Below are 27131 nucleotides of genomic sequence, written 5' to 3'. Positions count from 1 at the left end.
ATGGCCCCAAATTCTTGATTAAACCAGTTTAAGGCGGTTCTAACCGGTTTTTGTTAGAAATTCCGGTAAATTCCACATAAAAATTAGATTTACTGAAAATCGCCAAAAATCGAAAAAACACCAAGGGGATAAGCCTTGCCAAATTTTCCAATTTTACCGAAAAACTTTTTTGCTTCTAATGGCCCCAAATTCTTGATTAAACCAGTTTAAGGCGGTTCTAACCGGTTTTTGTTAAAAATTCCGTTAAATTCCACATAAAAATTGGATTTACTGAAAATCGTCAAAAATCGAAAAAACACCTTGCCAAATTTTCCAATTTTACCGAAAAACTTTTTTGCTTCTAATGGCCCCAAATTCTTGATTAAACCAGTTTAAGGCGGTTCTAACCGGTTTTTGTTAGAAATTCCGGTAAATTCCACATAAAAATTGGATTTACTGAAAATCGTCAAAAATCGAAAAAAACACCAAGGCAATATAGCCTTGCCAATTTTACCGAAAAACTTTTTTGCTTCTAATTGCCCCAAATTCTTGATTAAACCAGTTTAAGGCGGTTCTAACCGGTTTTTGTTAAAAATTCCGTTAAATTCCACATAAAAATTGGATTTAATGAAAATCGTCAAAAATCTTGCCAAATTTTCCAATTTTACCGAAAAACCTTTTTGCTTCTAATGGCCCCAAATTCTTGATTAAACCAGTTTAAGGCGGTTCTAACCGGTTTTTGTTAAAAATTCCGTTAAATTCCACATAAAAATTGGATTTAATGAAAATCGTCAAAAATCTTGCCAAATTTTCCAATTTTACCGAAAAACCTTTTTGCTTCTAATTGCCCCAAATTTTTGATTAAACCAGTTTAAGGCGGTTCTAACCGGTTTTTGCTAAAAATTCCGTTAAATTCCACATAAAAATTGGATTTACTGAAAATCGTCAAAAATCGAAAAAACACCAAGGCTATAGCCTTGCCAAATTTTCCAATTTTACCGAAAAACTTTTTTGCTTCTAATGGCCCCAAATTCTTGATTAAACCAGTTTAAGGCGGTTCTAACCGGTTTTTGTTAAAAGTTCCGGTAAATTCTACATAAAAATTGGATTTAATGAAATTCGTCAAAAATCGAAAAAACACCAAGGCTATAGCCTTGCCAAATTTTCCAATTTTACCGAAAAACTTTTTTGCTTCTAATGGCCCCAAATTCTTGATTAAACCAGTTTAAGGCGGTTCTAACCGGTTTTTGTTAAAAGTTCCGGTAAATTCCACCTAAAAATTGGATTTACTGAAAATCGTCAAAAATCGAAAAAACACCAAGGCTATAGCCTTGCCAAATTTTCCAATTTTACCGAAAAACTTTTTTGCTTCTAATGGCCCCAAATTCTTGATTAAACCAGTTTAAGGCGGTTCTAACCCGTTTTTTTTTTAGAAATTTCGGTAAATTCCACATAAAAATTGGATTTACTGAAAATCGTCAAAAATCGAAAAAACACCAAGGCTATAGCCTTGCCAAATTTTCCAATTTTACCGAAAAACTTTTTTGCTTCTAATGGCCCCAAATTCTTGATTAAACCAGTTTAAGGCGGTTCTAACCGGTTTTTGTTAAAAATTCCGGTAAATTCCACATAAAAATTGGATTTACTGAAAATCGTCAAAAATCGAAAAAACACCAAGGCTATAGCCTTGCCAAATTTTCCAATTTTACCGAAAAAACTTTTTGCTTCTAATGGCCCCAAATTCTTGATTAAACCAGTTTAAGGCGGTTCTAACCGGTTTTTGTTAAAAATTCCGTTAAATTCCACATAAAAATTGGATTTACTGAAAATCGTCAAAAATCGAAAAAACACCAAGGCTATAGCCTTGCCAAATTTTCCAATTTTACCGAAAAACTTTTTTGCTTCTAATGGCCCCAAATTCTTGATTAAACCAGTTTAAGGCGGTTCTAACCGGTTTTTGTTAAAAGTTCCGGTAAATTCCACCTAAAAATTGGATTTACTGAAAATCGTCAAAAATCGAAAAAACACCAAGGCTATAGCCTTGCCAAATTTTCCAATTTTACCGAAAAACTTTTTTGCTTCTAATGGCCCCAAATTCTTGATTAAACCAGTTTAAGGCGGTTCTAACCCGTTTTTTTTTTAGAAATTTCGGTAAATTCCACATAAAAATTGGATTTACTGAAAATCGTCAAAAATCGAAAAAACACCAAGGCTATAGCCTTGCCAAATTTTCCAATTTTACCGAAAAACTTTTTTGCTTCTAATGGCCCCAAATTCTTGATTAAACCAGTTTAAGGCGGTTCTAACCGGTTTTTGTTAAAAGTTCCGGTAAATTCTACATAAAAATTGGATTTAATGAAATTCGTCAAAAATCGAAAAAACACCAAGGCTATAGCCTTGCCAAATTTTCCAATTTTACCGAAAAACTTTTTTGCTTCTAATGGCCCCAAATTCTTGATTAAACCAGTTTAAGGCGGTTCTAACCGGTTTTTGTTAAAAGTTCCGGTAAATTCCACCTAAAAATTGGATTTACTGAAAATCGTCAAAAATCGAAAAAACACCAAGGCTATAGCCTTGCCAAATTTTCCAATTTTACCGAAAAACTTTTTTGCTTCTAATGGCCCCAAATTCTTGATTAAACCAGTTTAAGGCGGTTCTAACCCGTTTTTTTTTAGAAATTTCGGTAAATTCCACATAAAAATTGGATTTACTGAAAATCGTCAAAAATCGAAAAAACACCAAGGCTATAGCCTTGCCAAATTTTCCAATTTTACCGAAAAACTTTTTTGCTTCTAATGGCCCCAAATTCTTGATTAAACCAGTTTAAGGCGGTTCTAACCGGTTTTTGTTAAAAATTCCGGTAAATTCCACATAAAAATTGGATTTACTGAAAATCGTCAAAAATCGAAAAAACACCAAGGCTATAGCCTTGCCAAATTTTCCAATTTTACCGAAAAAACTTTTTGCTTCTAATGGCCCCAAATTCTTGATTAAACCAGTTTAAGGCGGTTCTAACCGGTTTTTGTTAAAAATTCCGTTAAATTCCACATAAAAATTGGATTTACTGAAAATCGTCAAAAATCGAAAAAACACCAAGGCTATAGCCTTGCCAAATTTTCCAATTTTACCGAAAAACTTTTTTGCTTCTAATGGCCCCAAATTCTTGATTAAACCAGTTTAAGGCGGTTCTAACCGGTTTTTGTTAAAAATTCCGGTAAATTCCACATAAAAATTGGATTTACTGAAAATCGTCAAAAATCGAAAAAACACCAAGGCTATAAGCCTTGCCAAATTTTCCAATTTTACCGAAAAACTTTTTTGCTTCTAATGGCCCCAAATTCTTGATTAAACCAGTTTAAGGCGGTTCTAACCGGTTTTTGTTAAAAGTTCCGGTAAATTCTACATAAAAATTGGATTTAATGAAATTCGTCAAAAATCGAAAAAACACCAAGGCTATAGCCTTGCCAAATTTTCCAATTTTACCGAAAAACTTTTTTGCTTCTAATGGCCCCAAATTCTTGATTAAACCAGTTTAAGGCGGTTCTAACCGGTTTTTGTTAAAAGTTCCGGTAAATTCCACCTAAAAATTGGATTTACTGAAAATCGTCAAAAATCGAAAAAACACCAAGGCTATAGCCTTGCCAAATTTTCCAATTTTACCGAAAAACTTTTTTGCTTCTAATGGCCCCAAATTCTTGATTAAACCAGTTTAAGGCGGTTCTAACCCGTTTTTTTTTTAGAAATTTCGGTAAATTCCACATAAAAATTGGATTTACTGAAAATCGTCAAAAATCGAAAAAACACCAAGGCTATAGCCTTGCCAAATTTTCCAATTTTACCGAAAAACTTTTTTGCTTCTAATGGCCCCAAATTCTTGATTAAACCAGTTTAAGGCGGTTCTAACCGGTTTTTGTTAAAAATTCCGGTAAATTCCACATAAAAATTGGATTTACTGAAAATCGTCAAAAATCGAAAAAACACCAAGGCTATAGCCTTGCCAAATTTTCCAATTTTACCGAAAAAACTTTTTGCTTCTAATGGCCCCAAATTCTTGATTAAACCAGTTTAAGGCGGTTCTAACCGGTTTTTGTTAAAAATTCCGTTAAATTCCACATAAAAATTGGATTTACTGAAAATCGTCAAAAATCGAAAAAACACCAAGGCTATAGCCTTGCCAAATTTTCCAATTTTACCGAAAAACTTTTTTGCTTCTAATGGCCCCAAATTCTTGATTAAACCAGTTTAAGGCGGTTCTAACCGGTTTTTGTTAAAAGTTCCGGTAAATTCCACCTAAAAATTGGATTTACTGAAAATCGTCAAAAATCGAAAAAACACCAAGGCTATAGCCTTGCCAAATTTTCCAATTTTACCGAAAAACTTTTTTGCTTCTAATGGCCCCAAATTCTTGATTAAACCAGTTTAAGGCGGTTCTAACCCGTTTTTTTTTAGAAATTTCGGTAAATTCCACATAAAAATTGGATTTACTGAAAATCGTCAAAAATCGAAAAAACACCAAGGCTATAGCCTTGCCAAATTTTCCAATTTTACCGAAAAACTTTTTTGCTTCTAATGGCCCCAAATTCTTGATTAAACCAGTTTAAGGCGGTTCTAACCGGTTTTTGTTAAAAGTTCCGGTAAATTCTACATAAAAATTGGATTTAATGAAATTCGTCAAAAATCGAAAAAACACCAAGGCTATAGCCTTGCCAAATTTTCCAATTTTACCGAAAAACTTTTTTGCTTCTAATGGCCCCAAATTCTTGATTAAACCAGTTTAAGGCGGTTCTAACCGGTTTTTGTTAAAAGTTCCGGTAAATTCCACCTAAAAATTGGATTTACTGAAAATCGTCAAAATCGAAAAAACACCAAGGCTATAGCCTTGCCAAATTTTCCAATTTTACCGAAAAACTTTTTTGCTTCTAATGGCCCCAAATTCTTGATTAAACCAGTTTAAGGCGGTTCTAACCCGTTTTTTTTTAGAAATTTCGGTAAATTCCACATAAAAATTGGATTTACTGAAAATCGTCAAAAATCGAAAAAACACCAAGGCTATAGCCTTGCCAAATTTTCCAATTTTACCGAAAAACTTTTTTGCTTCTAATGGCCCCAAATTCTTGATTAAACCAGTTTAAGGCGGTTCTAACCGGTTTTTGTTAAAAATTCCGGTAAATTCCACATAAAAATTGGATTTACTGAAAATCGTCAAAAATCGAAAAAACACCAAGGCTAATAGCCTTGCCAAATTTTCCAATTTTACCGAAAAAACTTTTTGCTTCTAATGGCCCCAAATTCTTGATTAAACCAGTTTAAGGCGGTTCTAACCGGTTTTTGTTAAAAATTCCGTTAAATTCCACATAAAAATTGGATTTACTGAAAATCGTCAAAAATCGAAAAAACACCAAGGCTATAGCCTTGCCAAATTTTCCAATTTTACCGAAAAACTTTTTTGCTTCTAATGGCCCCAAATTCTTGATTAAACCAGTTTAAGGCGGTTCTAACCGGTTTTTGTTAAAAATTCCGGTAAATTCCACATAAAAATTGGATTTACTGAAAATCGTCAAAAATCGAAAAAACACCAAGGCTATAGCCTTGCCAAATTTTCCAATTTTACCGAAAAACTTTTTTGCTTCTAATGGCCCCAAATTCTTGATTAAACCAGTTTAAGGCGGTTCTAACCGGTTTTTGTTAAAAATTCCGGTAAATTCCACATAAAAATTGGATTTACTGAAAATCGCCAAAAATCGAAAAAACACCAAGGCTATAGCCTTGCCAAATTTTCCAATTTTACCGAAAAACTTTTTTGCTTCTAATGGCCCCAAATTCTTGATTAAACCAGTTTAAGGCGGTTCTAACCGGTTTTTGTTAAAAGTTCCGGTAAATTCTACATAAAAATTGGATTTAATGAAATTCGTCAAAAATCGAAAAAACACCAAGGCTATAGCCTTGCCAAATTTTCCAATTTTACCGAAAAACTTTTTTGCTTCTAATGGCCCCAAATTCTTGATTAAACCAGTTTAAGGCGGTTCTAACCGGTTTTTGTTAAAAGTTCCGGTAAATTCCACCTAAAAATTGGATTTACTGAAAATCGTCAAAAATCGAAAAAAACACCAAGGCTATAGCCTTGCCAAATTTTCCAATTTTACCGAAAAACTTTTTTGCTTCTAATGGCCCCAAATTCTTGATTAAACCAGTTTAAGGCGGTTCTAACCCGTTTTTTTTTTAGAAATTTCGGTAAATTCCACATAAAAATTGGATTTACTGAAAATCGTCAAAAATCGAAAAAACACCAAGGCTATAGCCTTGCCAAATTTTCCAATTTTACCGAAAAACTTTTTTGCTTCTAATGGCCCCAAATTCTTGATTAAACCAGTTTAAGGCGGTTCTAACCGGTTTTTGTTAAAAATTCCGTTAAATTCCACATAAAAATTGGATTTACTGAAAATCGTCAAAAATCGAAAAAACACCAAGGCTATAGCCTTGCCAAATTTTCCAATTTTACCGAAAAACCTTTTTGCTTCTAATGGCCCCAAATTCTTGATTAAACCAGTTTAAGGCGGTTCTAACCGGTTTTTGTTAAAAATTCCGTTAAATTCCACATAAAAATTGGATTTACTGAAAATCGTCAAAAATCGAAAAAACACCAAGGCTATAGCCTTGCCAAATTTTCCAATTTTACCGAAAAACTTTTTTGCTTCTAATGGCCCCAAATTCTTGATTAAACCAGTTTAAGGCGGTTCTAACCGGTTTTTGTTAAAAATTCCGTTAAATTCCACATAAAAATTGGATTTACTGAAAATCGTCAAAAATCGAAAAAACACCAAGGCTATATAGCCTTGCCAAATTTTCCAATTTTACCGAAAAACTTTTTTGCTTCTAATGGCCCCAAATTCTTGATTAAACCAGTTTAAGGCGGTTCTAACCGGTTTTTGTTAAAAATTTCGGTAAATTCCACATAAAAATTGGATTTACTGAAAATCGCCAAAAATCGAAAAAAACACCAAGGCAATAGCCTTGCCAATTTTACCGAAAAAGTTTTTTGCTTCTAATTGCCCAAATTTTTGATTAAACCAGTTTAAGGCGGTTCTAACCGGTTTTTGCTAAAAATTCCGTTAAATTCCACATAAAAATTGGATTTACTGAAAATCGTCAAAAATCGAAAAAACACGAAGGCTATAGCCTTGCCAAATTTTCCAATTTTACCGAAAAACTTTTTTGCTTCTAATGGCCCCAAATTCTTGATTAAACCAGTTTAAGGCGGTTCTAACCGGTTTTTGTTAAAAGTTCCGGTAAATTCCACATAAAAATTGGATTTAATGAAAATCGTCAAAAATCGAAAAAACACCAAAGCTATAGCCTTGCCAAATTTTCCAATTTTACCGAAAAACTTTTTTGCTTCTAATGGCCCCAAATTCTTGATTAAACCAGTTTAAGGCGGTTCCAACCGGTTTTTGTTAGAAATTCCGGTAAATTCCACATAAAAATTGGATTTACTGAAAATCGTCAAAAATCGAAAAAAACACCAAGGCAATATAGCCTTGCCAATTTTACAGAAAAACTTTTTTGCTTCTAATTGCCCCAAATTCTTGATTAAACCAGTTTAAGGCGGTTCTAACCGGTTTTTGTTAAAAATTCCGTTAAATTCCACATAAAAATTGGATTTAATGAAAATCGTCAAAAATCTTGCCAAATTTTCCAATTTTACCGAAAAACCTTTTTGCTTCTAATGGCCCCAAATTCTTGATTAAACCAGTTTAAGGCGGTTCTAACCGGTTTTTGTTAAAAGTTCCGGTAAATTCCACCTAAAAATTGGATTTACTGAAAATCGTCAAAAATCGAAAAAACACCAAGGCTATAGCCTTGCCAAATTTTTCAATTTTACCGAAAAACTTTTTTGCTTCTAATGGCCCCAAATTCTTGATTAAACCAGTTTAAGGCGGTTCTAACCCGTTTTTTTTTTTAGAAATTTCGGTAAATTCCACATAAAAATTGGATTTACTGAAAATCGTCAAAAATCGAAAAAACACCAAGGCTTATAGCCTTGCCAAATTTTCCAATTTTACCGAAAAACTTTTTTGCTTCTAATGGCCCCAAATTCTTGATTAAACCAGTTTAAGGCGGTTCTAACCGGTTTTTGTTAAAAATTCCGGTAAATTCCACATAAAAATTGGATTTACTGAAAATCGTCAAAAATCGAAAAAACACCAAGGCTATAGCCTTGCCAAATTTTCCAATTTTACCGAAAAAACTTTTTGCTTCTAATGGCCCCAAATTCTTGATTAAACCAGTTTAAGGCGGTTCTAACCGGTTTTTGTTAAAAATTCCGTTAAATTCCACATAAAAATTGGATTTACTGAAAATCGTCAAAAATCGAAAAAACACCAAGGCTATAGCCTTGCCAAATTTTCCAATTTTACCGAAAAACTTTTTTGCTTCTAATGGCCCCAAATTCTTGATTAAACCAGTTTAAGGCGGTTCTAACCGGTTTTTGTTAAAAATTCCGGTAAATTCCACATAAAAATTGGATTTACTGAAAATCGTCAAAAATCGAAAAAACACCAAGGCTATAGCCTTGCCAAATTTTCCAATTTTACCGAAAAACTTTTTTGCTTCTAATGGCCCCAAATTCTTGATTAAACCAGTTTAAGGCGGTTCTAACCGGTTTTTGTTAAAAATTCCGGTAAATTCCACATAAAAATTGGATTTACTGAAAATCGCCAAAAATCGAAAAAACACCAAGGCTATAGCCTTGCCAAATTTTCCAATTTTACCGAAAAACTTTTTTGCTTCTAATGGCCCCAAATTCTTGATTAAACCAGTTTAAGGCGGTTCTAACCGGTTTTTGTTAAAAGTTCCGGTAAATTCTACATAAAAATTGGATTTAATGAAATTCGTCAAAAATCGAAAAAACACCAAGGCTATAGCCTTGCCAAATTTTCCAATTTTACCGAAAAACTTTTTTGCTTCTAATGGCCCCAAATTCTTGATTAAACCAGTTTAAGGCGGTTCTAACCGGTTTTTGTTAAAAGTTCCGGTAAATTCCACCTAAAAATTGGATTTACTGAAAATCGTCAAAAATCGAAAAAACACCAAGGCTATAGCCTTGCCAAATTTTCCAATTTTACCGAAAAACTTTTTTGCTTCTAATGGCCCCAAATTCTTGATTAAACCAGTTTAAGGCGGTTCTAACCCGGTTTTTTTTTAGAAATTTCGGTAAATTCCACATAAAAATTGGATTTACTGAAAATCGTCAAAAATCGAAAAAACACCAAGGCTATAGCCTTGCCAAATTTTCCAATTTTACCGAAAAACTTTTTTGCTTCTAATGGCCCCAAATTCTTGATTAAACCAGTTTAAGGCGGTTCTAACCGGTTTTTGTTAGAAATTCCGTTAAATTCCACATAAAAATTGGATTTACTGAAAATCGTCAAAAATCGAAAAAACACCAAGGCTATAGCCTTGCCAAATTTTCCAATTTTACCGAAAAACTTTTTTGCTTCTAATGGCCCCAAATTCTTGATTAAACCAGTTTAAGGCGGTTCTAACCGGTTTTTGTTAAAAATTCCGGTAAATTCCACATAAAAATTGGATTTACTGAAAATCGTCAAAAATCGAAAAAACACCAAGGCTATAGCCTTGCCAAATTTTCCAATTTTACCGAAAAACCTTTTTGCTTCTAATGGCCCCAAATTCTTGATTAAACCAGTTTAAGGCGGTTCTAACCGGTTTTTGTTAAAAATTCCGTTAAATTCCACATAAAAATTGGATTTACTGAAAATCGTCAAAAATCGAAAAAACACCAAGGCTATAGCCTTGCCAAATTTTCCAATTTTACCGAAAAACTTTTTTGCTTCTAATGGCCCCAAATTCTTGATTAAACCAGTTTAAGGCGGTTCTAACCGGTTTTTGTTAAAAATTCCGTTAAATTCCACATAAAAATTGGATTTACTGAAAATCGTCAAAAATCGAAAAAACACCAAGGCTATATAGCCTTGCCAAATTTTCCAATTTTACCGAAAAACTTTTTTGCTTCTAATGGCCCCAAATTCTTGATTAAACCAGTTTAAGGCGGTTCTAACCGGTTTTTGTTAAAAATTTCGGTAAATTCCACATAAAAATTGGATTTACTGAAAATCGCCAAAAATCGAAAAAACACCAAGGCTATAGCCTTGCCAAATTTTCCAATTTTACCGAAAAACTTTTTTGCTTCTAATGGCCCCAAATTCTTGATTAAACCAGTTTAAGGCGGTTCTAACCGGTTTTTGTTAGAAATTCCGGTAAATTCCACATAAAAATTGGATTTACTGAAAATCGTCAAAAATCGAAAAAAACACCAAGGCAATAGCCTTGCCAATTTTACCGAAAAAGTTTTTTGCTTCTAATTGCCCCAAATTTTTGATTAAACCAGTTTAAGGCGGTTCTAACCGGTTTTTGCTAAAAATTCCGTTAAATTCCACATAAAAATTGGATTTACTGAAAATCGTCAAAAATCGAAAAAACACGAAGGCTATAGCCTTGCCAAATTTTCCAATTTTACCGAAAAACTTTTTTGCTTCTAATGGCCCCAAATTCTTGATTAAACCAGTTTAAGGCGGTTCTAACCGGTTTTTGTTAGAAATTCCGGTAAATTCCACATAAAAATTGGATTTACTGAAAATCGTCAAAAATCGAAAAAAACACCAAGGCAATATAGCCTTGCCAATTTTACCGAAAAACTTTTTTGCTTCTAATTGCCCCAAATTCTTGATTAAACCAGTTTAAGGCGGTTCTAACCGGTTTTTGTTAAAAATTCCGTTAAATTTCACATAAAAATTGGATTTAATGAAAATCGTCAAAAATCTTGCCAAATTTTCCAATTTTACCGAAAAACCTTTTTGCTTCTAATGGCCCCAAATTCTTGATTAAACCAGTTTAAGGCGGTTCTAACCAGTTTTTGTTAAAAATTCCGTTAAATTCCACATAAAAATTGGATTTAATGAAAATCGTCAAAAATCGAAAAAACACCAAGGCTATAGCTTTGCCAAATTTTCCAATTTTACCGAAAAACTTTTTTGCTTCTAATGGCCCCAAATTCTTGATTAAACCAGTTTAAGGCGGTTCTAACCGGTTTTTGTTAAAAATTCCGGTAAATTCCACATAAAAATTGGATTTACTGAAAATCGCCAAAAATCGAAAAAACACCAAGGCTATAGCCTTGCCAAATTTTCCAATTTTACCGAAAAACTTTTTTGCTTCTAATGGCCCCAAATTCTTGATTAAACAAGTTTAAGGCGGTTCTAACCGGTTTTTGTTAAAAATTCCGTTAAATTCCACATAAAAATTGGATTTACTGAAAATCGTCAAAAATCGAAAAAACACCAAGGCTATAGCCTTGCCAAATTTTCCAATTTTACCGAAAAACTTTTTTGCTTCTAATGGCTCCAAATTCTTGATTAAACCAGTTTAAGGCGGTTCTAACCGGTTTTTGTTAAAAATTCCGTTAAATTCCACATAAAAATTGGATTTACTGAAAATCGTCAAAAATCGAAAAAACACCAAGGCTATAGCCTTGCCAAATTTTCCAATTTTACCGAAAAACTTTTTTGCTTCTAATGGCCCCAAATTTTTGATTAAACCAGTTTAAGGCGGTTCTAACCGGTTTTTGTTAAAAATTCCGTTAAATTCCACATAAAAATTGGATTTACTGAAAATCGTCAAAAATCGAAAAAACACCAAGGCTATAGCCTTGCCAAATTTTCCAATTTTACCGAAAAACCTTTTTGCTTCTAATGGCCCCAAATTCTTGATTAAACCAGTTTAAGGCGGTTCTAACCGGTTTTTGTTAAAAAATTCCGTTAAATTCCACATATAAATTGGATTTACTGAAAATCGTCAAAAATCGAAAAAACACCAAGGCTATAGCCTTGCCAAATTTTCCAATTTTACCGAAAAACTTTTTTGCTTCTAATGGCCCCAAATTTTTGATTAAACCAGTTTAAGGCGGTTCTAACCGGTTTTTGTTAAAAATTCCGTTAAATTCCACATAAAAATTGGATTTACTGAAAATCGTCAAAAATCGAAAAAACACCAAGGCTATAGCCTTGCCAAATTTTCCAATTTTACCGAAAAACCTTTTTGCTTCTAATGGCCCCAAATTCTTGATTAAACCAGTTTAAGGCGGTTCTAACCGGTTTTTGTTAAAAATTCCGTTAAATTCCACATATAAATTGGATTTAATGAAAATCGTCAAAAATCGAAAAAACACCAAGGCTATATAGCCTTGCCAAATTTTCCAATTTTACCGAAAAACCTTTTTGCTTCTAATGGCCCCAAATTCTTGATTAAACCAGTTTAAGGCGGTTCTAACCGGTTTTTGTTAAAAATTCCGTTAAATTCCACATAAAAATTGGTTTTAATGAAAATCGTCAAAAATCGAAAAAACACCAAGGCTATAGCCTTGCCAAATTTTCCAATTTTACCGAAAAACTTTTTTGCTTCTAATGGCCCCAAATTCTTGATTAAACCAGTTTAAGGCGGTTCTAACCGGTTTTTGTTAAAAATTCCGGTAAATTCCACATAAAAATTGGATTTACTGAAAATCGTCAAAAATCGAAAAAAACACCAAGGCAATAGCCTTGCCAATTTTACCGAAAAAGTTTTTTGCTTCTAATTGCCCCAAATTTTTGATTAAACCAGTTTAAGGCGGTTCTAACCGGTTTTTGTTAAAAATTCCGTTAAATTCCACATAAAAATTGGATTTACTGAAAATCGTTAAAAATCGAAAAAACACCAAGGCTAGCCTTGCCAAATTTTCCAATTTTACCGAAAAACTTTTTTGCTTCTAATGGCCCCAAATTCTTGATTAAACCAGTTTAAGGCGGTTCTAACCGGTTTTTGTTAGAAATTCCGGTAAATTCCACATAAAAATTGGATTTACTGAAAATCGTCAAAAATCGAAAAAACACCAAGGCTATAGCCTTGCCAAATTTTCCAATTTTACCGAAAAACTTTTTTGCTTCTAATTGCCCCCTTGAATTGCTTTTATTCTAGAAAAATAGGTTTCAACTACCTGGTAGAAATGATCGCAATCTCCTGGTTTCTCGAATGGATCTCCACTGATTGGATTTCCATCTGCGTCCAAGCAATCAGCTGAAAACATTCTTTGTTAAGGTGTTTTATTGATGCCTTTTATCCAAACCACAGTAAGACGTTCATAGTTGACAATGTTAAAAATGATACCTACTTTTGTATGTGCTTTAATATTATTCTTAGGTCTACTAGAACCTCCAACCATTATGCTTCGAAATTAAGCCAACATGTTTGTTAAAAACGGAAAATTTAAAAACATTCTTGCTGTCGTGTAATATCAAACGTTAATGAAACCAGGCATCTTACCATCAAACGGTTTGTTGGTAGCTGTTGGTGCTGTATCTGGTGGCACAGTTGTGGTTGGTGCAATGGTTCCACCACAGCCTGGTACGTTGTAGGGATGGTCGCAAACTCCGATATCTGGGTTAAACACGGTTCCATCCGGACATGACTTCGTGTACAGGTAGCCGTTTGAACACTAAAAAAGTACCAAAAATTAACCTAAATAAGGTGATTTTGTATAAATCCGATTTCTTGAAATTGATGTCACCAACCGTTTTATCTTAAGGATTGCGAGAAATTTGGGGCTAACTGCCTCATTTGTGACTGAAAGACCACTAGGGATAGACAATCAATATGACCATAACTTATACCTGAACATTTGGTGAGCCAGCGGTTTTTAATTGGAACAAAATATCACCTGAAACCTACGAAACATTGCAAAACGAAGTCGAAAGTGTTTTTTGTACGGCCATATTGCGACTAACTATGATATTTTCATATTTCCAAGCCCTTATTTCAATGATAGTTTCCAAAATTAATTTATCCCCAATATCAATAGATAAACAAGTCATTACATTACGCTTTGCGCAAACGATTCATCATTTTTTTGATTTCAGTGTTGTAATCTTGATTTTGGAGTTTTTCACCTTATGATTATTTCCACTTAAATTTATGTTTAGATAAATTATTGCAATTTCTTGCACAAATATTGTCATGACAGGTAAATTAGAAATGTAATTAATCCACGCCTGACTTTTACCTGATAAAAATGATCGCAATCTCCAGGTTTCTCGAATGGATCTCCGCTGATTGGCTTTCCAGCGGGGTTCAAGCATTCACCTGAAAACATAGCTTTCGTTAAAATAGTTAACTTTTCACTTTATCAAAAACAATGGTCCTCGATCTACATGTTAAAAGAAAGGGGAAGTTTATATAGCTTTGTTTTCCATTATTTCATTAAGTTGAAATAGAAATATGGAATCATACCATCAAACGGTTTGGTGGTAACTGTTGGTGCTGTATCTGGTGCCACAGTTGTGGTTGGACCAGAACCACTTCCACCACCACAGCCTGGTACGTTGTAAGGCCAATCGCAAACTTTAATCGCTGGGTTAAACGCGGTTCCATCCGGACATGGCATCGTGTGTAAGTACCCGTTGGAACACTGCATTCAAAACATTTTTTTAATGACCAGCTAGACTTCAATAAACTTAATAAACCATTCTAGATTAAAAAATCAAAAACGCCAATTATGTTTTGTTTAATTGTGTATGCTTCCTACCTGGTAGAAACTATCGCAATCGCCTGGTTTTTCGAATGGATCTCCACTCAATGGTCTTCCAGAGGAATCCACACATTCGGCTGAAAAATAATTTTTAATTAACGGTTTTTGGATTTGGTCTCACTTACGAAAAAATGGTATAAAAGTTTAATACTTTACCTCCAACTAGCAACAAACATTCAAAACTTATGCCATTAAATACCACAAAAAAAATGCAATTTTTACCATCGAATGGTTTGCTGGTAACTGTTGTTGGTGTATCTGGTGCCACAGTTGTGGTTGGTGCAATGGTTCCGCCACAGCCTGGTACGTTGTAGGGATGGTCGCAAACTCCGATGTCGGGGTTAAACGCTGTTCCATCCGCACATGGCATCGTGTACCGGTAACCATTGGAACACTGCAAAACAATTTAGTCGTAAATTAAAATTTTAGCTTAATTTTTAAACTTATTCTGATTTCGCGAATGTTTTTATTATTGTTTGACTAAATTGGTAGACTTTTTAGTACAGAATCAATTAAATGGAAAAATTACAGACTAGGCGTAAAACAGTTTGGTTAAAACGAAAAATCTTGAAAGCATGCTGTACAAAGGGTGCTAAATGTGCGTGGTTATTTTTTTAACAGTTATAAAAACATTTGCACTGTATCTTACAAACCTGATAGAAATTATCGCAATCTCCTGGTTTTTCAAACGGATCTCCACTCACTGGGTTGCCACTTCCATCCAGGCACTCCACTACAAAATAACGATAGGCATAAGTTAGTTTTTTATAACTCGTTATATCAAATTTATTTCTTGCAACAATAACCAGCTATTTATTTTTTTTAAGTACTGTTGTTATTTTTTTTTAGAAGTACTGTTGTTTCTATTTGTTAATTTGGGGATCTAAGCCTGCTCCGACTTTTCTAGTTATTGATATTTTTTCCTTGTCGTATGATTTCTATTTGAATAAGAAATTAGCAGAACGGATGATGCTTTTTGCGTAATATAGTATTCTGCTTTTGTGTAATAAAGTTTGGAGCATAATGGTTGGAGGTTGTAGTAAGACGTAATAAGAATATCAAAGCCCATACAGAAGTAGGTATTATTTTGAACATTTCGAATAACTCTTTATTCATTTTCAACATCTTTGGAGCATAATGGTTGGAGGTTGTAGTAAGACGTAATAAGAATATCAAAGCCCATACAGAAGTAGGTATTATTTTGAACATTTCGAATAACTCTTTATTCATTTTCAACATCTTTGGAGCATAATGGTTGGAGGTTGTAGTAAGACGTAATAAGAATATCAAAGCCCATACAGCAGTAAGGATAATTTCGAAACGTTCAAAATGATACCTACTTCTGTATGGGCTTTGATATTCTTATTACGTATAACAAAGTTATTTTAGATCTTTTTTACAACCTTTGTGGTTTTGTTGTTTCTATTGTTGCTCTGGATAACTTAATTTAGAGCAGCGAGATAATTAAAATGGTACTTTACAATATTGGGGTAACATTCAAAATCAAATTTGTTTTCGACAAAAAAAAATGAAACGCTAACCAACAAAACACACAATAGAAACACAGAATAGAGCAATTTTGGTCAACGCAATAGTTTTTGCAACCTAAATTTTAGATATATATTTCGTATACCTAATCAAACTTATAGCTTTACAAATTTAAAATAACTAACGACCAACATGAGATAATTTAAATGCGGCAAAATAAAGCTGGTAAAGACTTACCATCGAATTCTGGTGTAGTTGTGGTTGTGGTTGGTGGTACAGTTGGTGCAATGGTTCCGCCACAGCCTGGTACGTTGTAGGGATGGTCGCAAACTCCGATGTCGGGGTTAAACACGGTTCCAGGCGCACATGGCCTCGTGTGTAGGTAGCCGTTGGAGCACTGTATAAACATTTGTCGCATATTTGCTTATTCTGTTATTGAACCTGAACAATAGTTTATTATTTTACTAAATAAGCGTCAAAAACTTGATAATGAATCTCAAGGCCAAAAAAGCCTAGATAAAAGGTTGCTGCACGTTGTTGGACCATCATCAGTTACTGTACAATACAAGTAAGCATTTTGTCGACCTTTTTTGGGTCTGAGATTTATTGTCAAGCTACATTCAAATGCGTGCCTAGTGTACCAATAGTCATAAATCAGTTTGTCGATAAACGTCTTCATCAAAACATAAAGCGTGACAAAGTGTGCCGAATAGAATTTTATAATTTTTCAACTATAAACAGCGAAGAAAAAAACTGTTATCACTACAAACCTGATAGTAGTGATCGCAGTCTCCTGGTTTTTCAAACGGATCTGTACTTTCTGGGTTGCCATTGGTGTCCAGGCATTCCGCTATTAAGTAAAATAATGAAATTTCGCGTCGCTTTAGTGTACAGTGTTGTACACAAGTGATTTTGAAATGACTTGATTCCCAATCAAGTCTATTGTAAAATAACTTCTTTCCAAGTCAAGCTGTTTTAAATAAATAACAAGTCAAATCCCAGTCAAGTCATAAACAAAAAAAGTCAGTTACAAGTCAAACCCTTGTCATAATAATTGCACGTTCTCGTCCGATTGTGAGTAATATCTCAACTAAAAAAATACTGAAAAGGCAATGTACAGCAAGCAAATTGTTCTATGTGCAAATAATCAAATTAACTAAATAAATTTTATCAAAAAAATGCTTAATGAAGATATTTTATTTGACCCAAAGTCATTTGTGTAATAGACCATAGTCAAGGCAAGTTATTCGAAAACAGTAACCTAAATTTACAGTGATTTATGTCATAAAAACACTGTGAGTTTTTGATCATGCCAAGCATTTTACATAGATTTGGTTATTGATGATATTTCTTACGGTAATCTCGTCGTAGTGAAGGTAAATTTTATCTAATACTTTTTATTCCTATTTGAGGGTTATTCTTTACTTTTTATATCGAGTATTTTTAACAGGTTATTATTAATTTGAGTCTATTACCACTTGGTAAGTAACATAGTCTGACACAAACCCCAATGTTTAAAAAAAAACAAAGCACAAAAGAGCTATATTTAAGTTAAAAGTCACATTTTTATAAAAGCTGGACAAAGCAATGGTGGAGCCAAACGTATTTACTTGAAATACGACTTATTTTGAAAATTTATCTTTCTTCGTAAGTCAATGTTTTTTTTAAAATGAAAACCAGTAGGGACAAACAGAGATAGTCTATTACTAAAATGGATACGAGCCTGATCAATACTTACCATCAGGTGCTGGTAGAGTGACCGTTGTAGTTGGTGGTACAGTTGGTGGTACTGTTCCGCCACAGCCTGGTACGTTGTAGGGCCAATCACAAACTCCGATGTCGGGGTTAAACGCTGTTCCATCCGCACATGGCATCGTGTGCAGGTAGCCATTTGAACACTGTGAAAAACATATTTTGTTAGCGTATTAGCTTATTTTTATTATTGAACCTGTACAACAATTTATTGTTTACCAAATAAGCATAAATTACTTGATAATAAATCTCAAATCCAAAGGGTCGAGTAAGTGTAAATCTTCTTGGTAAAATGTTTCTATACGTTCTATGCCATCATTGGTTAATATGTATTTGATCGTTTTTGGGTTTGAGATTTATTATCAAGCTACATTACAGATCCGTGAATATATTGTACCTAAATACGTTTTTTTTTTTGAAGAAAATGACTTTATCAAAACACAAGGCTCTAGCAAGTGTGACAAATAAAATGTTGTAATTTGTCCACTTTAAACAGTTCAGAAAAGAACTGTTTTCACCACAAACCTGGTAGAAGTTGTCGCAGTCCCCTGGTTTTTCAAACGGATCTCCACTTTCTGGGTTGCCATTGGTGTCCAAGCATTCCGCTGAAAAATAAAATCAAGCATAATGTATTTTCGTGTTGCTTAGTATCAAGTGGTGTAAGCAAGTGATTTTAAAATCCAAGTCAAGTGATTTGTAAAAAAAACTTTATTTGAAGTCAGGTCTTTTCAAATAAATAACAATACCAGTCCCAGTCAAGTCATAATTGAAGAAAGTCAAATCCTTGTCATAAAAATTGCACGTTCCTGTAGCTCAACTAAAAATACCAAAAACGCAAGCAAATTGTTTTAAGTAGCTTAGGATAAAAAAATGAATTTTATAAACAAATTCTCAATAAAAACATCTCATTTAACCCCCAATTCAAGTCATTTGGCAAAAAAATTTAAGTCTAGTCAAGTCATTTGAAAACAGTGACTAAAGTGCACTAAGTTAAGTAATTGACTTTTTTTAAGTGACTGACTTTTTTCAAAACTTATGGCATTAAAACACTGTTAGTATCTCAGCATTTCAAGCAACTTACATAGCTCTGTTTATATTGATTTCGCACGATAATGCCGTCGTAGCCTTTCGGAGATTAATTTACAACGATTGTTTAGTAGCCTACTTTCTATTTCTATTTGAGGTCTATTTAAACTTTATCGTAGGGTATTTTTAACAGATTATTATTAATTTGAGTTTATAGCCAGTTGATTAGTATCAGTTAATCCAAACTCCATTGAATTAAAGAAAGCACATAAATCTATACTTAAGCTACAAGGGAATATATGATATGGTACTGTGGATCCCCTTCTATGAGGTTGCTTGTACTAACAGATTGAGCAAGCATTGGCGCATGGTTGTTTCTCGACTCGTTCCCTTCTGAGCCTGCATAGCTCAGTCGGTAGAGCGACAGTCCCGGCTTGACCGGAGGTCGTGAGTTCGAACCTCACTGCAGGCTAGTTGTTTTTGTAGTCTGCTCTGCTTGCATCATAGATCACCAGATTCGGTGATTCTGCGATGGCTTTCGGTGTACTACTTAAACTACAAGTTTACATTTTTGTAAAAATAAGGACTAACAGCGCAAATGAATTGAGGAACCAATACTATTTCCTTGAAATCAGAATATATTTCAAAACTTGTTTCTTTCAATAAATAAAAATACGTAAGGACAAACAGAGATGGTATTAAATGCATATGAAGCAGAACTAGACTTACCATCAAATTCTGGTACATTTGCTGTGGTGGTTGGTGGTACAGTTGGTGCAACGGTTCCGCCACAACCTGGTACGTTGTAGGGATGGTCGCAAACTTTGATCGGTGGGTTAAACACGGTTCCATCCGGACATGGCATCGTGTGTAAGTAGCCGTTGGAACACTAAAAGTACAAAAATTAACCAAATTAGTGCCGTTTTTTTTGCATTTTTGTTTCAATGAAGTTAATGTCACCAACCGTTTTATATCAATGTACGTATTGCATCACAATTCGGCCCAGTTGTCCTATTTTCCAATAACATACCCCTAAGAGTAGATACCCCCAAAAAATTCATACGACCATACCTCATACCAAAAATAAAACTTAAAATAAAAAAATGAATCGCAGCCACAAAATCGTCTTTCAATGTTGTTTTGATTTTCGAACGCAATAAAACTCCAAATTCGGTATAAATTTGTATGATGATTTTAATACGAAGGAAAATTTCCGATTTGTGAGATTCTTCTAAACGAGTTAAGCATACCTGATAGAAGTAGTCGCACTCTCCTGGCTTTTCAAACGGATCTCCACTGACTGGATTGCCACTGCCATCAAGGCATAATGCTGGAAAAGAATTGATACTTAAATTGAAATTTTGTTATGAAAGCTACCTGATCAACAAACTTAAAATATGAGACGAGCGGTTATAATATAATGCAACTAATAAGACTTACAGTTCAAATTAATCTTATTCACAGAAGCAATTATGATTTTTGAACTACTGTTAACGATGATATTTATATTTTTCGTTTGGCTATATCTTTTTAGATTAGAAGCAAAAAATCTACAAACTATAGTCTATTTTTAGGGCAATTAAGCGGTAAAAGATATAAAGTAACATTCGAAGTTAAAATGCAGATATCAGTTTGACTTCCGATTTCAAATACGAAGAATTTTTTATAAATAATGTGTGTTTTAAATTGGTGTTAAATAATATTCTTAAGCTCTAGTCTGCCATTTTTATAAAAGAACATACATAAAAATCGGTGACTTTTATTTGTTAAACAAGCTTGTATTTAAGTTAAAAAAAATATGGCTGCAATTTGGTAATAATAAGACTAAAACCGTTTGCATTATTTTAGGGTAAAAATTATTCAACAATGCGTCTCAATTGAAAGCGTATTTTTTGGTTTAAATTAAAGGTTATAATTTGTCTATAGTTTACTATTGAAGTATTTTTTTTTTCGAAACAATTTCAAGGGTGATTTTTGTTTTTTCCTGGCAACAATATAACATTCGTGCAAAAGCTGTTTAGAACCCGAGCCAAATTAAGCCGTCAGGAAGCAAAACAAAATTGAGCAATAAGTTGTTAAAATTGTTGACATTATTTAACTTTGCATGCTTCAGCTTACAGCTTCACGAGGTTGCGTGTTCAAAACCCAAACATGACTTTATTTGGAAACACAGATTAAGGCTGTTAGCCTCATCATGCACCTATGGCTCTTCTATTGCATACATTTTCCCACCCCTGCACTAGGCCTAAGTCAGGCGAGTAAGTGATTCAAAAAAGAAATTGCTTCTTACCGTCAAAGGGTGGAGGGGTCGGTGCTGGGGTTGTAGTTGGGGGTACTGTAGCCCCACATCCGACCACATTCTGGGGGAAATCGCACACCCCGATGTCGGGGTTAAATGCTGTTCCTGGCGCACAGGGCATCGTGTACAGGTAGCCGTTTGAACACTGTAAACAACGCAAAACATCGACAAACTTAAAAAAACTGCTCAGGGAAAATTTTAAACCCTGACCCTTTGCCTCCGCAAATTAAAACTAGATCAACCTAATATCTTATACCGCAAAAAAATCTGCATTGATAGAATGTTAAAATGTTATTTGTCTATCTCTGGCAGTTCTTATTTTTTAATTAAAACAAAATGAAGTAAGACGTCAAAAAGGCGTCTTATACACTTACAACAAATTTCACTTTCTTGTTTGATGCACAAAATAACAGGTTGCTGCGATTAAGGTTGTGATTTTAGAATCCAAGTTAACTATCATCTGGGATAGCGGTTTATTAATGCAATTTCATTGTGTACTTGGCGGAAAGGTGATACAGATTCGGCTTAAACACTTGCGGAGAGCTGTTAAACTTTCAAGTTATCAAACACACGACATGACGCAACTGCAAACTAAATAGTGACGTCATTCTTTCAGTATGCGCGAAATGTGTTTTAATCAATATAAGAGAAAGCAAACACTGTGTCTTTAAGTTAATCTTAAGTGGCTGATTCTAGTTGCACATGGCATCGCGTGCAGATGCCGTTGGAACACTCTCAAAAATTACATAGATTCGTTATTTCCAGTTGGTGGAGAAAAATGTGTTTCGAAATGGTAAATTGGAAATTGTCCTAAACGTAATAAGGACTAAATTCGCCAGCCAAAAATCGTATTTGTTTTGTTGCCGATCTAAAACTACTCTTCGCAACTCTTTACAGTGCTGTAATGGCTTTAGTCAATAACTTAACTTGACTTTATCACTTTTCAAATGAATTATGAATAAACGATAAAATAATGCGACTGAAATATATGCAAATCCAGCGTATAAAAGGTGGAACGCACTTCATACAAAGATGATACAAGTTCGTTTTGAACGTCTTTTCAAGATGATGTCCATTCACTCGACCCTTTTTTTCATTATCAGGCTACATTACAAATTCATGCATAGTGTATCCAAAATTACAAAATTCAAGCATCCTTTAGTAAATTTTTTAACGACTAAAACGAAAAAAATGCCACTTTTGGTCCAAAAGCTTGCTTGGTGATTTGCAAGTGTGCCGCGAACCTCTTGGTAATTTTAGAAAAGAATTTAATTTGTGTTACCAATAGGCATACACGCAAGCATTTCAGACTTAAATACGCACTATCCATTGAAAAGCAATAATGTTGAGACATTTACATACAGCTTGTCGTATTGAGGGCGATTGTAAAATTACTCTATTGTTGTTCTGTTAAAAGTGTGCCGCGAAATATTTAATATTTTCTTTAGTGAGCCGCGTGTTAACAAAAGTTTGGGAACCAACAGTCTTGCGCAACCTTCTTTTTTCGCCCTGGCCGAGAAACGCGCGATTGACGTCAGACGCAAGGCCACAGCTTTAACGACTGTTTGCCGCGAACCGTTAAACGCGACTGCATGAACCAACGACGCGGGTTCCGTTTGCGCGAAATCAGCCCTTTGACGCAAGGCCGGGCAAAAAATCAAAAGAAAAGCTCGGACGACAAATTCCAGGCGTGGCCACGATGATAAATGACTTAAATTTTTGTGACCTGTGTGTTTTACAAATGGCTTAAACTTTTGGTGACTTGTGTGTGCCCTCTTCCCATAGTGGCGAGTTGGTCTAAGCGAGATTTGCGCTTACTGAAAGAATGACGTCATTATTTAGTTTGCAGTTGCGTCATGTCGTGTGTCTGATAACTTGAAAGTTTAACAGCACTCCGCAAGTGTTTAAGCCGAATCTGTATCACCTTTCCGCCAAGTACACAATGAAACTGCATTAATAAACCGCTATCCCAGATGTTAGTTAACTTGAATTCTAAAATCACAACCTTAATCGCAGCAACCTGTTATTTTGTGCATCAAACAAGAAAGTGAAATTTGTTGTAAGTGTAGACACCTTTTTGACGTCTTACTTCATTTTGTTTTAATTAAAAAATAAAAACTGCCAGAGATAGACAAATAACACATTTAAAAAAAAGACAAACATAAAACCATAACTAAACGAATTTTTCCAAATCTTTAAAGAAATAACCTTTAATAACAACATTTAAAAATTAGAAATTACCCAATTTATTGCTGAGTTTTCATGGTAATAAAAAAGTTATGATTTCTTCAACACGGAAAAAGTCATTTTGGCCGACAACAAAACGATAAAAAACGAAAAGTTAGCCAATATCACATACGTACTTGGTAATAATGATCACAGTCTCCGGGCTTTTGGAATGGGTCAGAACTCACGTAATGCGTTCCGTTGTGACACCGACCTAAGGGAAAAAACATACACTTGAAAGTCAAAACTTTACATTAACAGCACTAAGTATGACAGCTTTGAATCAGATAAAATTTAAATGATACTCCATCCCAAAGCAAATTAAAAATTATTATTTCTTAGATATTAAAATGCAATAAAATAAAACTAATGCGCTTTGAATTTATTTGACAATTTTGAAGTGAGAGTATGGATCACCCAGTTGTTGTTTGCCGGAAACCCTAACTATTAAACGAAAAAAAACCCTTAAATACTCAAGTTGCAATGGATTGTATTACTTAAAGTATGATTGTGACTTATGCCAGTTATATAAGTACACAAACAATGTAATTATTTTAAATTATGTTGTGGGTTGCTTTTTTGTTTGCGAACAGAAGCCGGAAATTTGCTAAACATCCTTTCATTTCTTACAGGAAATGGCATCGTGATATCTGCTTATCACGTCCGCAAGACATTAGTGCATCACTTGTTTAACTTATAACCTAAAACCGATTAAGATAAAATATAGCATCGACTTACTGTCCAGTGATACAGCCCTTCGTTGTCTTGCCTTCAGAGAATTCAAGTGATATTCTTCAATTATCTGGAATTAAAAAAAGTAAAATACAAATTCCCGTGTAAGTAAATATTTTTTTTTTCTTTTATTTAGGTTTTGTTTATTTGGATTAAAAAAGAATCAAGTGCTGTTGAACCTTTACATTTATTATCGTAGAAATATGTTTAAACAGTGTGATTTAAAATTATTTCAAATAAAGAATCTCCGCTAGATTTCCTTTATTACCATTTGCAAAAATTTAACATTGAAAATTATATTTGTGGTAAAAGTTCCTAAACATCATGATAATAATCGCGTTTTAATATGGCTAACATTTAAGAACAACGTTTTTTTTTACATTTTTTTTATACAGTTTCTATACAATTTTAACCATTAACAAGTCAGTTTATGCGATCAGGGTAGTTTATTTTCGTAGTTTAAAGAAAGTTTGTTGAATATTTTCAGCGATTTTATCAAAAAAACTACACGAGATATTCTGTTGTTTTAAATACGTTTACGCTGTTTGTATAACTTCCCGAATCGGACATCAAACGAATCTCGTACGACTTGCAATTTACAACAACACCAATTCAAAGCATACCTATCAAACTACAAAAAAATTGCGACCGACGCCTTTAGCGCGCAGGCCACAACCCGGAAAACAAATAAGACACTCGAGTAAAAATCAGAAGTCCAGCAGCCATCTTACCGCATCCGCTTCGTCCATAACATCCCCAACATCAAGGGGTTTCGCTTGGGCCGAGGCCAGCAAAAGGCCAAGGCCCAAAATTGCCACCGCTACTCTTACGATCATTTCGCAGCAAAAAATCTCGTTTTTCTTCTTATTTCAAGTTTCAGTTTTTGAAGAGAGAATTAGTCGCGTCGAGACAGGAAAGTTGAGACAGATCTCGGCGCTTCTTAAGTTGGTTATAAAGTGCGCTATGTGACGATCTCGGGCTTTATAGGGCTACCACGCGCGCCCTTTGTTTGCCCAATGTACCGAGCAGCGCTTATGTTTGCTCAAGTTGTAAAGGACCAGCTCTTGTTTTTCGTTTTGAAGCGCAACTGTAGCAATCGAATGGCTCCGACACGAAAAGAGAAAGAACCGGCCGTGTCCATGTTTGCCTTCAGACTTGATTTCTGTCCGCATTTTTTGCCCAAGCGTCCTTATGGCAACGACGACGGATGAGACGACAACGTCGAAACAAACTCATGCGATCTTTCGTCGCCCGTAAATCAACGCATTCCGGAAAACGTATACGTGATGGTCAGTTGAAATGGTCGTTGACGTGAAATCATACATTTCAACAGAGATCCTCTTTTTGATTATTTTTTATTTAATTTTTCAGACAAACTTATTTAACAAAGGTTCTCTTTATTTATTTATTTTTTTTATTTAATTATTTTAGGCAAATATATTAAACAGAAGACCTCGTTTTATTTATTTTTTAGCTATTTTTTAGGTTAGGTTTATTTAAACTGTGTATTTTATTTTTAACGCCATCTGTTTTTGTTTTATCTATTGTTTTTTTGCGATAATATTCAAACTGTGTGACGTATCATTTTTCAATGGCGTCGCAGAATGATCCTGTTTTGTATCTAACCTCAATTGCGTAAATAAAACGCTTATAGCCATTATTATCCCGTAACATATGTACTTGAACACACTGGGACGATAAAAACGAACTTGTATAATGTAATCAAGATAATGTGAATTAACTCAACCTTTTTGGCATTGAAATTCATTATCAAATACATTGCAGATCCGTTCATATATAGTGTACCCATGCTTACAATATCCTAGGACTTCTCACAGTCGAACAGCATTGAAAAGTCTGATTTGGAAATTGGCCCGGAAAACTAGGCCGGGCCGTTTCAAAGCGGCCTATTTAGCATTCTTCATGTGAAGGTCGCAACTAGAGTATTCCTGCGGCCGTAAATCAGTCGGGCGGTCGACAAACTTGCAACACGGTCGGTCAAACAGATACTGCATTTTTTCGCGAAGTCGTGAATTATCCGACAGCTATGTGTACGCGTGACGTCATGCCTATCAATCTTTGGAACGGTTGAAACAACATTGAATGAACACCGAAGCCATCGCAGGCTAACCAAATCAGCCGATTAAAGACGAAAGCAAGGCAAGCTAGAAAAAAAACCATAGCATGCGGTGAGGTTTGAACTCACTATCTCCTCCATACCGGGGCCGTACCGGGACAACAGCTTCAGAAGAGCTAGATCACAATTGTTAAGCACATATATGTGTGTCAAAAGGACCTAATTTTACAAAAATAATGCATAATAAAAACACTTCATTTCAACCAAAAACATTTGTTCAAAAGACTTAAGTCAATTCGTGTAATTTGCCCAAACGACTTATCATGTCAAGTTGGTTATAAACAGTGACTTCAAGCTATTGGCTTAAGCCATTACAAGAGAAAATACCTCCTATTTTGTTAAAACATATCGCCAGTGGCATGCCAGAAAATTAGCGTATATCAATATAGTTTTTAGGCCCTTATGGAAACGCGGCATGTTTTCTTTTTAACATTAACCTATAAACGATTTAGGTTCGCCACCTTTTGAACGCTGTACCCCCATAAAGCTGAAAATAAAATTAACAATTCCTTAGTTGTAACTCTTATTAAAAGATTACGCAAGGATATATTAATAGGCGACAACAATTACGTCGTAAAATAAATAGCAAAGCCCGTGTAAAATAGTTTGAACGTCTTGACTAAACGTGTTTTTCAGAATATCAATTTGGCGTTTAAGACAAAACAACAGAGGTATTGAAATGAGTGAACTACATTTAACCGCAAATGCTTTTCCCCAGGCGGTTTACAAAATAGAGGGTTTCTGAATGCCCCAAAGCTGTATCCTATCTTGTAACACTTAACGGTGTGTTAAACTACATTCTGCACTTGTTGGTTTTGCACGTTCGCTGTCTCCATCAAATCCGATCGATTTACGACGAT

General features: G+C 34.3%; 1 protein-coding gene and 1 non-coding gene across 2 annotated transcripts in view; one reads left to right on the top strand and one right to left on the bottom strand.

Moving 5' to 3' along the window:
• The window catches only part of LOC146131916 (uncharacterized), a 74298-nt gene extending 49328 nt beyond the window's left edge, over positions 1-24970 (bottom strand). Inside the window, exons 1-17 of the mRNA XM_083397133.1 lie at positions 24866-24970; positions 24141-24204; positions 23540-23616; positions 21168-21321; positions 20128-20207; positions 19607-19766; positions 18377-18456; positions 17838-17997; positions 16870-16949; positions 16337-16496; positions 15265-15344; positions 14834-15005; positions 14609-14688; positions 14314-14491; positions 14087-14166; positions 13351-13522; positions 13025-13104 (exon numbers count right to left, since the gene is read on the bottom strand). Coding sequence (XP_083253259.1) covers positions 13025-13104; positions 13351-13522; positions 14087-14166; positions 14314-14491; positions 14609-14688; positions 14834-15005; positions 15265-15344; positions 16337-16496; positions 16870-16949; positions 17838-17997; positions 18377-18456; positions 19607-19766; positions 20128-20207; positions 21168-21321; positions 23540-23616; positions 24141-24204; positions 24866-24970 — 1962 coding nt within the window. The remainder of the gene's footprint in view (positions 1-13024; positions 13105-13350; positions 13523-14086; positions 14167-14313; positions 14492-14608; positions 14689-14833; positions 15006-15264; positions 15345-16336; positions 16497-16869; positions 16950-17837; positions 17998-18376; positions 18457-19606; positions 19767-20127; positions 20208-21167; positions 21322-23539; positions 23617-24140; positions 24205-24865) is intronic.
• Trnaq-uug (transfer RNA glutamine (anticodon UUG)) lies at positions 19275-19349 on the top strand. The gene has a single exon. It is a non-coding gene; the product is annotated as a tRNA-Gln (tRNA).
• Positions 24971-27131: the final 2161 nt, after the last annotated feature.

The sequence above is a fragment of the Ascidiella aspersa genome, chromosome 9 (assembly GCF_963924565.1).
Source record: "Ascidiella aspersa chromosome 9, kaAscAspe10.2, whole genome shotgun sequence".
Taxonomy (NCBI): Eukaryota; Metazoa; Chordata; class Ascidiacea; order Phlebobranchia; family Ascidiidae; genus Ascidiella; species Ascidiella aspersa.
The sequence above is the reverse complement of the archived record's forward strand: the minus strand, read 5'-3'. Positions and strand labels throughout refer to the sequence as shown.